General features: G+C 38.3%; 1 protein-coding gene across 1 annotated transcript in view; it reads left to right on the top strand.

Annotated features, from left to right (window-relative positions):
• Nucleotides 1-12,703, top strand: part of LOC124618709 (zinc finger SWIM domain-containing protein 8 homolog) — a 521,177-nt gene that overhangs the window by 491,306 nt on the left and 17,168 nt on the right. The window contains exons 21-23 of the mRNA XM_047145371.1: nt 6,424-6,759; nt 10,030-10,339; nt 11,458-11,632. Coding sequence (XP_047001327.1) covers nt 6,424-6,759; nt 10,030-10,339; nt 11,458-11,632 — 821 coding nt within the window. The remainder of the gene's footprint in view (nt 1-6,423; nt 6,760-10,029; nt 10,340-11,457; nt 11,633-12,703) is intronic.

Here is a 12,703-nt window from a genome sequence, read left to right as displayed (position 1 = left end):
AAGAGACATGCAGTGAACGATTTCTGATTACTTGAGAAATTATCAAAGTGAAAGTGCTGAAGATAAAGAGGAATATTACAACTGCATTTACCATAGAATTCAAATTGGGCACAGCTGGAAGCATGGTCAACATGAAAATGGTGGGACTTACATTACAACACACAACAACAACAGTAGCTGAGCAACTTTCCACAACGTTTGATGAACGACAACTTGCATATCAGCTTAATACAATCAGAGAAAACATGACAACATTTTAGAATAGAAAGTGTTAACTTATTTAGGGGCACACAAACAGCAAACTTCACATGTACCAGAACTGTGGGATTTATAACCTCATCACTCCAGTAGGAGCAGATGTACGGAGAAAAACATGCTGCCCCTTCCCCCCTGCCTTTGCCATATAGACTGCCCTGTATGACAGGCATGTTGTGTGAGAGTATTGACTTGCTTTGGAGGGCAGCCTACATTTGGGCAAGAAGCAATTTGTGGGCCCTGACATATAGGGTGCCCGTCGTCACAGGCATGTTGTGGGAATAATACTGACTGCGAATAGTATTGGCCCGCTTTATTGAACTGTGTTGCAGGGGCTACATGTGTCTATGAGCATGGCTGGGGACAGCTTGTAATGGATAGAAGAGGGGTGGACAGCACAAGGAGGAGGAGAAAATGGACAAAGGAGGAGTTGGAAACGTATAAGGTAGGTGGGATGTGTAGAGGGGTGATGTGCAAGTGGAGAAGGAAGAGGGGAAGAGGATATGAGGATATGGTCAGAGAGAGGGGGGATGGAGAAAATGGATGAAGAGAGGGGAGGAGGAGATAGATAGACAGACAGATAGAGGTGGGAGGAAGAGGGGAACAGAAGGAGACAGATAGAGGTGGGAGGAAGAGGGGAATACTGAGAGGGGGAGGAGGTAATGTGTCCAGTATATAAGTTGAACACATACACATGTGAAGCCTTGGGTAAAGCCTAGTTATACACTGTCATTGTTTTAGCACACGGCGTATTACACTTATTTCACAGTTTCATGGATGCATTGTTGTTGATCTAACCAATACGGGTTCCTCGCCTGAAACTTGGCCATGGGCTGACTGTCTCAGGACCAAAATTCATGCCCTTATACATCAGCACAATAATAGGCACTGAAACTACACATTGTTTAATTTACAGAAATTACAATTAAAACTTAACTCCTTCAGTTAACTGCATACGTCGAAAAATTGTGTCTTTTTAACGGTTTCTTCTACTCCAAGAGTTAAGCCGTATTATTTGTTTAAATCATGAAATTAACAAATATAGTTACACAGACAATACTTTTGACGAAACTGAAAATTACTTTGGAATTAAGAGCTAGCTTTGCTAACATTTTCGAATGGAGCGAAATAGATCCTTTTAGAATACTATTAGCTGTTTCTCCAAATGTTTATAATTATTATAGAATATAATAATTATTATAGAATTTATATTTGTTTATTAGTCAATAATAGAATTTAAGTTACGAAAAAATTACTGATTTCACTCTGTAACAAAAGATACTAACTAAGCGTAGTCAAAATAAATTGGAAAATCAATTACATACATAAAACTAAGCACAAAATTAGATCTGGTGTTACATTTTTTAAAACTGAGGACCAATCTTTCTCTTTTATGAAAACACAGATTATACTCATGCATGTTAATGGTAATTAGTTCAAAAATGAAAAAATGAATTTTAAGGAGGCAGATGGCAAAACAAGACTGAAAGTAAAAATATCCCAGATTGCTTCGTCACAACTGAAACGTATTGTCCACCTCTGCTGTGAGGGCATGAAATGCACGAGACTTTAACTGCATAGTGATGATTGTTTATGAATAATTATGGAAGTTAGAGTAAAGTAGGGAATGAAATATTTCATTGAACTGCCCTCTTCTCTTGAAGATAATAAAAGAGCCACCTTCCTATTTGACAGGCACATCACCAACAGCTGTGTTTTATACTTTTAACACATACACAGTTTAGGAATGAACCCAAGACATTGGGCCAAAATTTGACTGAGCACTCTGTGCTGCAAGAATTCTGCTACAGAATTTCCTTCTAGCAGCAGGACTCGATCCAGCTGCCTCAGGGACAATTAGTTCACCACCACCACCACCACCACCACCACCACCACAAGCTTCCTGCCTCATCTGCAGATGTGTTGTGGAAGATACAAAAACATTTTAAAGAAAAAATGTTTTTGATTGGGGTTAAGAGATGCTTTGATTCTTTTTTATTTATGCATTATTGCTATGAATTTGGATTCAGATAATGGATGCACTGCGGAAGGCAGCCACTGGGAAAATCGGTTGGGAAATTCTCCAGGGTTACAGGAAAGCTGAAGAATGATCCTTTAATTGAAAGTTGTAAGGAAATTGGGGGAGGGCATAGATTTGAGAAAGTCATTATTATTATTGTTGTTGTTGTTGCCTCTCCATCATAGTTCCTTTTAATTTCCTATACTTTCTTCTTTGTAGAAATGGATATATGGAATAAACGAAATTAGAATATCTAAGCCAGGAAGTAAGTTACCATGTCATTCGTTTCTTAGACCTCACTTGTCTCTCGAAAGTTTTTATGGTTTTTTATTCTGAAATCTAGGAGTAAAATCATGATGTATAATTTCTATGACTTAGCTATGCTGCAGTTGTTCCTGTTTTAGTAACCTGAGTAGGTGTTTCTCTTCTGCTGCCAGTTATTGCTAATTGACTTACTATTTGCATTATAAATTAAGTAACTAATGATGACTGGTTTTTTCCACATGACGGACCATTTAGGGTTAAAAATAATGACATGTTTTGATAGCATGTAACTAGTTATTTTATGTAATAATTTTTATGTGGATTCTTGTTGTTCATTAATAGATGAGAACACACAATTCTAAAAATTATTTTTATGACTGTAGTGTATGTGTCATTCTTGTACTCAGCTTTGTTACTTGTCTGCTGACACTTATTGTTTATTAACATCTCTTGGACACAAACCTTCTTTAGTTATTTTTGTTGCATGGTGTGTGTGTGTGTGTGTGTGTGTGTGTGTGTGTGTGTGTGTGTGTGATTGATTGTTTCTTCCCATTTTACTTAGTGTCTTCTTCCTGCTTTTTTTCCTTACACAAGCTCGTTGTGATAAATCAGAGTCAGTAGTTTGAAAACGAAACAGAGAAAAGATTTTACTGCATATATGTGGTGGCAGGTGTAATAATAGCTGTTGCTAGTTGTGAAGTATTCAAAATGCTTCTTTCTGACTTGCATGGAAGGAAAAGAGGGAAGGTATAACTTGAAGTGTTTTTATTAAGTACGCTGGTGAGGAGAGGGGGATATAAATCTCAAACATGAGACGATGGACATCCAGCAACAGCATCGAAATAAAAATTTTGCTAAATCATAGATGAGCGATTGACAATCATAAGCAGACTCTGCCACACATGGGGGCAAATACTGATGGAAAAGGAAGACTTGAGGATGAAATTATCTTGTAAACTGAACGAGTTCAGATAATGTGTGGTAGTAAACTAAAAATATTGCTGCCCAAAATAGTACAAAATGAAAAGGAAAGGAGGTTGATCTCAAAGATTGGCAGGTGCTGATACAGATTCACCAAGAAAGTGGTGTGTCATCAGACTTCTACTACTGATTGAGGAATAGGGAGCTAAAAGTTGAAGAAAAAATTATGGATAGTATGTTATCAGTGACCAACACACAAACTTGCATTTCCTGCCATTTCCATAGTACAATAGAACATTAGAAAATAAAAAAATTATATAGACTAAAATGATTTGCACAGTTACTACAGTCTTCTATTGAATTTGTTATAATAGCAATGCTTTTAGGCAGCTAGTTGGATGCATCACCAGTTAGTTGCATAATTTCAGTAAGTTCCATGGGTTTTTGAACATTAAAATCTTCAAATACTCAAAATGAAACTGAGGCACTGAGTGATTGAAAAGCACACAAACAAGACTGAAAAATATTTAGTAAGCTTTTGGACATGTTTGTCAGGACTGATTGACAATCTCCTCCCTTACCCCTCACATAAAATGTCATGTGTAAGCACTTATAGATCTATGGCTACTTTGTTCTGGCATTGCAGCAGTAGCAGTATCATCGTGATCTGAAAGCTTATCAGAACTTTTTAATCATTCTTATGTGCATGTTGACTGCTTAACATTTTAATTACAGGTTAAATGGTAGTCTTTACTGCTCTCATTATTTGTATTCATTCTGGTATCGCATTAAAACCACAAATAGTGTCCTACATTTTTTGTTAGATGTGAAGTAAAACTGCTTCAGGTCAGCTCTTCGATGTTTTTAGTTTTTAAGTGGCTTGTTGTTCAGCAGAATCACATAAAAAATAAAAGAGGAAATTGTGGGATTCAACCATCATTGTCAAATGTCAGTTTGTAAGATAAAGCAGTAATTCAGTAGCAGGCACAGTTAGAATGCCAGACTAGACAAGATACCTGATCATGGCTGAAGCAGGTAGTTCCCTTTTTAAATTTTAATAATTTAAATAAAAGGAATTTTAACAATTGAACATCTCCATCACCTCTGATGTCATGCTTTCCAAGATTTGATGATGAGCCTAAATATTATGACCACTTGCATTATAGCATGTTGCTCCATCTTTGAAACTGAATATTACAGCACATGCGATTAGTAGGGTTTAGACAAATACTGGGTAGGTTTCTGCAGGTAGGTGGCACTAGGTCTCTATAAACAGGTGGAGCAATTGCCATAAATTATAAGCAGTCAGTTGGTGGGTGCAGACCTGGTATCTTATATCATCCCAGACGTATTCTATCTAGTTCAGACTGGACAAATTTGGTGGACAGGACATCAGCATAAGTTCACTGTCATGCTCCTTAAGTCACTGTGGCACTTTATTGGCCTTCTGACATGGACAGTTATCCTATGGGAAGATTCTGTCGCCATTGAGGAAGAAATCAAGCGTGAAAAGATACAGGTGGTCTGCAATAATGATCACGTAGTCCACAGCTGACGCATTGCTTTCGATTACTGCCCCCACTGGCCAATATCTGTGACACAGAGTATGTTTCATGCAGTCATTCGCCTAGATCATGACATACTCTGGCATGACCATTGACCTCATTTGAGAAGCCCATTTCCAAAAGGTACCAAATCCATAAAATCTAGTTTAAGAGGAGAGAGAAAAAAAAGTTTTACAACCACATTACCATCAAAATACATTTTGTTATTATATTCCGATAGATGTTGAGACACATTACACAAAGTATGTTTGTTTAATTGTTATTGCATAAATAAAAATGGATTCCGTACCTATTGGAAGATGATTTGTTAAGTTTGGTAACTGTTGTTCTGGAGTTCCGGATGGTGATTCACGGTATTCATCTTAGATATCAGATTCCATAATTTAATTAAAAACCCGCAATGAATAAAGTGCCAGACACCTCTGTAGAACATACAATGTCGTGTAAACAAATATCAGTCACATTGTGTGTGACGTCATTACCGAGAAGAGCAACAATTAGCTGCCAGGATTTGGTACTTCTTGGAAAGGAAATAAGATTGGATTTGGTACTCCTTGCCATGAACAGTAAGTCTTAAGGGAAAATATATAATGGGTATTGTACATTTTGGCATACATAAAAGTTCTTATTACATAGGTAATGGTTCTAAGTAGTGCCGCCACCTATTATCTCATTTAGCAATTTTTCAGATTTGGTACCATTTGGAAACAAGTTTCTCATATAACAACAAAGGTAATGTGTCTGACAGGGCAATACATTTCACATTGATCCATGGTTCAGCTTCAGTTTGTTGTTGTTGTTGTCGTCATCATCAACATGGAAACACATAGGGGGGCCTGGGAACATACAACAGTTATCTGCTGTGGAGCCACATGTTGAACAGTGCACACAGAATGGTGTGCTCCGAAACAGTTACAAGTGCAGTGGTACCATACCCCATTGTCGTATCTACCAGAGATCACCACCTATCCCGCTTTACAGAGCAAGCAGACCTCTGCCCTCACCACAGGATACAGAGGTCGAACAGCTGACACCCTGTTGTCCATTTGTGGTTTCATTGTCCTTCAACCACCTTACATAAAGTCTTATGACAGCGTCACACAAACAGCTGATTAGCTTTTTCTTTTCTAAGTGGTTGTTCCCAGGTACTGTGCCACAGCAGTCTGCCCTTTGTCAAAGTGGCTTACATCACTGGATTCCCCATTTGCAGCCTGTACCGTCACTAGAATGATATACACCGTCAATCCCTGGGCTGCTGTTACAGTTACCTTATCACGTCACGTCCCAGTGAGGACACCTGGCAGCATTTGGTCTCTCAGTGGAGAGTGGTCATAATGTTTTGGCTCGTCAGTGTGTATACAGACCGGTGCATATGTTTACAGTTTTCTGTATCTGAAGGTAACCAATGGCGGAGCAGCGGTGATGGTAGCGAGTGCGCCACAGCACCAGCACCAGCCACAGCCGCTGCCACATGCGCAGCAGCAACAGCAGCAGCAGGCGCAACACCAGCAACAGGCACAGCACCAACAGCAACAAGCGGCGCAGCCACCTGCCACCCAGGCACATGGCGTTCAGGTCCTGCTGGCCGGGGCCCCAACGCCAGCCGCAATGGCGGTTGCTGCTCCGCCCCAACAGCCGCAGCAGCAGATGCAGCTGCCACAGCAGCAGCCGGCCATGATGCCCGTGCAGCAAGTCGTCCGACCTGCACCGTCCCCAACGCAGCAGCCTCAGCAGGTTTTTCTGGCATGATATTGTTTCATTTTTTTAAAAATATCTATTAGTTTTAATCATATTTATAGATTGTATGCTTTCAATGTGAGTGAAAAATAAAATGGAGAGTATTAGAGGCAGTGTATGGGTGATGGTACGTTGCTTAGTAATTGTTTGTAATTGGCATACAAGTGCAACTGGTAATGCTGAATTGTGGTACTATGAGGAATGTTTTTTACTTACATGTTTATTTTTTAAAATCTCTCTTTACAGTCCTTCAGTATAGTCTCCCTGCTTCTGTGTGACTGAATCCCAATATCTCAAAAACTCTTTTATTCCATCCAGGACACCACTTCTGTTCATCTGTCGAATGGGTCGGGTAATGGTAGTAGAAAAGTCTCCCAGAGAAAGATGACAACATTCACACATAGGGTTTTTCAACTTTGGGAATACGTTTTGGTGGACTCTTGTCCGGCCTGTAGAAAAGCCGTGGCAACACTTCCCATCTGTATTCACGCACTTTTTGGGCTACAGCATTGCCAATATGCGGGCGAGCATTGTTGCAGAGAATGAGTGATGTAGTCTCGAGCAACTGAGTTCAGATTTTGTGCATTTTCTGTGCAGGTTTTGCATGAAGTAAGATCATACACTGTTGTGGCACTTGTTCCAAATCAGTCATGATGATTCCTTTGTGATCATAAGCAAAAATCATCATTTGCTTGAGCTTTGATATAGAGAGTGTCAAAATTTTTCTGTATCGTGATTTCATCTCCCGTTCAGTGTACCTAATCCATGTTTCATTAATAACGGCAATTTGACACAAGAATCTTTGACCTCCACGGTTGAATTGCTTGAGAAATGTTCCATTATCCAGATGTTTCTGCTTCTCTTCAGCAGTATAACAATGTGGGACCCATCCTGCAGAAATTTTCCTCTTCTTCAAATCATTTGTCAGAGTATTGAATAATGATGTTGAGGGAATTCAGATTGCTTCAAAGAATTCCTCACAAGTCGCACTGTGATCTTCAAGAGTATCTGCCACAAGTTTCACTCTTTGTATATCGACAGATATATTATTATTTATTTTTTTTTTGCCTTCCGGGTCATGGATTATCATCTATGCTCATATGATCACCATGAAAACAATTAACCTAATGTGAAACTTAAATATGGTTCATTGTAAACTCACTTAAAACTTCACTTAACACACTATGGATATCAGTCATGTTTTTACTGCTTGAAGTTTCAGTCTAGATGTATGACCTGTGGTCTTCATCCAAGAACCTTGCAGGATCTGTTTCTACCTGTGGCCAATTTTATGTTACAGTAAACAGCAGAAAAAAAAAAAACAAAAACAAAAATGTGTGCTTCTTTGTCAAGCTCCCAATTATGTCTGATGTAATTTTCATTGTTGTTGCATCAAACTGTCTACAGCTATACCAACTAGTGCATTATTTATGAAATGCCCCTCATGTTAAATCAGAGATTTCTGCTTTATTGGGCGGAGAAATGTAACAGTGCACAAAAAAAGAGAGAAAATGTCGAGGGTAGGTATGCAAATGAAAGTCTTTAGTGGTAAGTCGGTGCAGTAAAGTCTCCTGGGATTTGCAGACCACGTCAGTTTGCTGGGTATTCTCAATGTGTTGGAAGATGTACACTCTTATCCCCTCGTCAGGGGAACTGCCAGTGTCTCCAGAGACAGTGGGCAAAACCCCACCATTATTTATCAAATGTATTTTGACTACCTTGTGAATAATGCTGTTCACAGAAACAACTTGCTACACAGTTAATAGACATATGCTGGAAATTGAATGTTAGCTCCTCAGTTAATGCCTAGTCACAACATATTCTTGTGCAAATCTTATGTACATTCATAGGCACAAGCTTGTCTGTTCGATGTAATACTTCTTCTTTAATTAAAACGAAAGACCACAAGTCATTAAAAATCATGTGATTTATGGTGGACACACTCGGAAACAAAGTTAATGTTGTCCTGGAACTGAACTTTATATTCTCTCTCTCTCTCTCTCTCTCTCTCTCTCTCTCTCTCTCTCGCTTTTTATTTTTCATGTTATTTATGGTTTTTATTTTCAGTATTAGTTCATTACTTTCTAAATGGATGTTCCAAGGCTTCTACAAATTGGATTTAACCAACTAAATTCATATGAAGAACTGAGAACTATAAAAGTACATCATTAAAACTTAATTTTTTCATAAAGCAGCTTTAAAATGGGTCTTACCTTGAAGTTAGTATTTCCTGAAATATTAAATGGTTATGGGTCCTTCCAAGTGTTAACTTACTTAACTTACAGAAGCCCGTGTACCTACTTCAGCTGTACCCTTCATCGTTTTCAGCTGATTCCATGATACTCTCTAAGTCGTCATAGAATAAATAAAAAGCAAAACATAGTGTCTGTAAGTGAATGATAATGACAGTATTGTGTTAGGCTGCTTTGCATGGGTGCTTTCGCACTTATGTACAAATTATTTTTTCCAGGATGTAGTTTCTTGTTGAAAGCTTCATGTGACTGCTGTGTGGCAAAGTTTTCAAACGCCAGTAACACTGTATATTGTATACCTTATTACTAAATCTGTTTTGTGCATCTGTATGTTTCTATGTAATTTATTTCTTAAATAATGTTGCCATCTTCAGAAGCTTCATTTTACTGCAAATTCAGCATAGCACTTTGTTTGCTGCTGTGCTCTTTTTTTTTTCCTTTATTTGTATTGCCTGATGCAACTTTAGGGTATAGGTGGTTATTTTATATGATGTGTATAATACCTGCTGAGACTGCCAACAAGTTATTTCTCTTTCACACATTATTTGACACTATAACCTTCATTATATGCAATCGTACCTGCTGATAAGGCATAAGGAGTTAAAATTGTATACTTGGAAAAATTTAGTAATAACTTTTTTGAAACATTAACACACTTATGGTGCTACAAATGTTACTATTATACTCATATTAAGGAATCATGTAAAAGTTTTATCTAGTTCTTGAATTTGTCAGACTCATTATTGAAAGCATAAAGATATAAAATGTTCTGAATTATGGTTACTCATATTATATACAGTACATAAATGGAAAGAAAAACAATCTTTTTAGCTGTCATATAATTGTAGGCCACTGACAGCTTTATGTTCCTTTATTTATTTATTTATTTATTTATTTATTTATTTATTTATTTATTTGTAATTATTGCTCTCAAACAAATGTTTGGCTCCAACATAGCATTTGTAACAACAGAACTTAGGGTCATTCAGTAAAACGAAAAATGGTGCTACCATAGGTTCACAGGCAACAACAGCAACAGCAGCAACAACAGCAACAGCAGCAGCAACAGCAACAACAACAACAACAACAACAACAGCAACAGCAGCAACAACAGCAGCAGCAGCAACAGCCTCAACAACAGCCTCAGCAACAACAGTACTCACAGGTGCAGTTGCGCTACCTTTTGGCAGCATACCGGGTGGGTATGCTGGCGCTAGAAACACTAGCACGGCGAGTTCACGATGACCGACCGCAAGCAAAGTATGCTCGCAACCCTCCGTATGGTGAGGATGTCAAGTGGCTGCTTGGTATTGCCAAGAAACTGGGTAAGTTCATCTTGCCATTGAAATTGTTTCAGTATCTCTTGTTCAAAATATGAAAAAAAACATGTTACAATAATTGTAATCATTGCGTGCATTGTACCATATTTCAGATTCCATTTTTTTTAGTTTTCACAATAAGTTGTAAGTTAAGACACAAATATCAAGTCTCAGTGATTTTTCACAATTTAATTAAAAATGTTCATTACTTCACCTACAAATTATTGTGCACGAGTCTCATTCTATACTACTCGAGAGACAGCAGGGGAGGGGGGGGGGGGAGGGAGGGAGAGAGAGAGAGAGAGAGAGAGAGAGAGAGAGAGAGAGAGAGAGAGACAAAAGTACATGTGCAATGACATAGTTCATGAGGGTGCATGAAATAATACTCCAGTACATGCAGGACAGTAAATAAGAGGATTGTAGTTATGCTGTTTGCACAAAAATTGCACGTTGGGAAAGATTAACAACAGATTTTACCATCTGGTCACGGAAGTAGCTTTAGTCTCTTATTTGATTACTTTAATGCTCACTAAAAATTCAAAGCAAAATTTACGTGTTATCTGTTTGCTACTGTTTTGTTCTAATGTAGAACATAACAGAATTGTTGTATAAAATAAGTATTGTTTCAGCCAGGAATTTCAGTTGTTGTACTAATTTTCATTGCTGGTATAATTTCTCTGAATAAAGCTTTTCTAAAAACATATTTTCCTGTATGTGTAGTTTCCTAGAACAGGGCAAAAATAATAATTCATCAACAAAATATTATGATAATGGTTTTTTCCCACCACTCCCAGAAACCGCCCATGAAGGATGCTGTTTAAAAGACTACCATATCTCAAAATTTCTTTAGTTGCCCCAAATATGTAATTGAATTGGACAGTCATGTTTACTGTGTCTTCAGCTATACTTTATTTCATTTCACTTGGGGTGGGCGGGCAGCAAAAGCACAGTTGACGCTTACGCAATTCTGCATTCCTGTGTTTGTATTACTGAGAAAGGAATTAGCTAATCCTACCTACCTCCTCTTTTCATGATTTCCGTGGAAACAGTAATTTTTCCAGTATACTTAAGTCTTGCTTCATTGTTACAGACTTTATTCTGAGTATTATTTCTGTCTGTTTCAGGAACACAATACTTACACCAGTTTTGTATATGTGCCGTGAATAGTATTGTCAGTCCATTTGTACTGCACGATGTGGCCTTGGAGGCTGCACATTATCTTGCTCGTAACAACCCGAGCCTCATAATGCAGCATTTACGTTCTGCACTTACTCCGCTTGTCCAGAAGTGCCAACAGATGTAAGTACTTGTTAAGTTGTTAACTCCTAATATATCTGTGTAGACTTTCCTTTTATAGCAATTGTTAAGTACATTTGTGACAGCTGAGGTGCCTCATAAAAGCTGTGGATACGACTGGTTCTGTTAATTAGGTGATATCAATTACCGGAGTGTACACACTATTTGATGAAACGTATCCAGATATCCCTATGCAATGCAAAATCGAGCACTAAATGTCAGGAGAGACAGTCACACTGTTGAGGGCTGTGTTTTCTGTACAGGAGCAGTAACAGTAGACTGGGTCAGTCATGTGAACACACTGCCTTCAAACATGACTAGTCATTGGATGTCACCTGAGTAAGAAATCCATCAGGGACATTTCAACCCTTCTAAAGCTGCCAAGTCAACTATTGGTGAAGTGATTGTGAAGTGAAAATGCAAAGGAACAGCCACAGCTATACCAAGACATGTCAGTTCTCCTCTAATAACATACAGGAACAATCAAGCATTGCAGAGGATGGTTATAAAAAAAGGGATTGAAATCTTTGGAATAATTCACATGTGATTTCCAAAATGCTATGAGCAGTCCAGCTAGCACATTGGCTGTGCATAGGGAGCTAAAAAGATTGGTTTGCAATTGTCGAGCAACACCGTACAGGCCATACATTTCTGTAGTCAATGCTAAACGATGCTCAAAATAGTGTAAACAGTGAATGATTGGAAACAAGTGAATTGGAGTGGTGAATCACTTTATACAGGTACTGTGGCAATCCGATGGAAGGGTTTTGAATTGACGAATTCATGGAGAACGTTACCTGCTATCATGTGCAGCATCAACACCGAAGTATAGAGGAGGTGGTGTTGCGGTATGGAGGTGTCTTTTATGCTTAGGGTGTGTTCCTCTTATTGTGCTAAAGAACAGGCTAAATGCGGAAGGATATGAACATATTTTACAACATCATGTACTGTGTACAGTAAAGGAATATTTTGGAAGCGATAATTGTATGTATGTACCTTGTCACTGAGGCACTGGTTTGTGGACAATAACAATCCTAAAATGGACTGACCTGCCCAGAGGCCCGACCTAAACCC

This window comes from Schistocerca americana, chromosome 1 (genome assembly GCF_021461395.2).
Source record: "Schistocerca americana isolate TAMUIC-IGC-003095 chromosome 1, iqSchAmer2.1, whole genome shotgun sequence".
In the NCBI taxonomy this organism is placed as follows: Eukaryota; Metazoa; Arthropoda; class Insecta; order Orthoptera; family Acrididae; genus Schistocerca; species Schistocerca americana.
The sequence above is the reverse complement of the archived record's forward strand: the minus strand, read 5'-3'. Positions and strand labels throughout refer to the sequence as shown.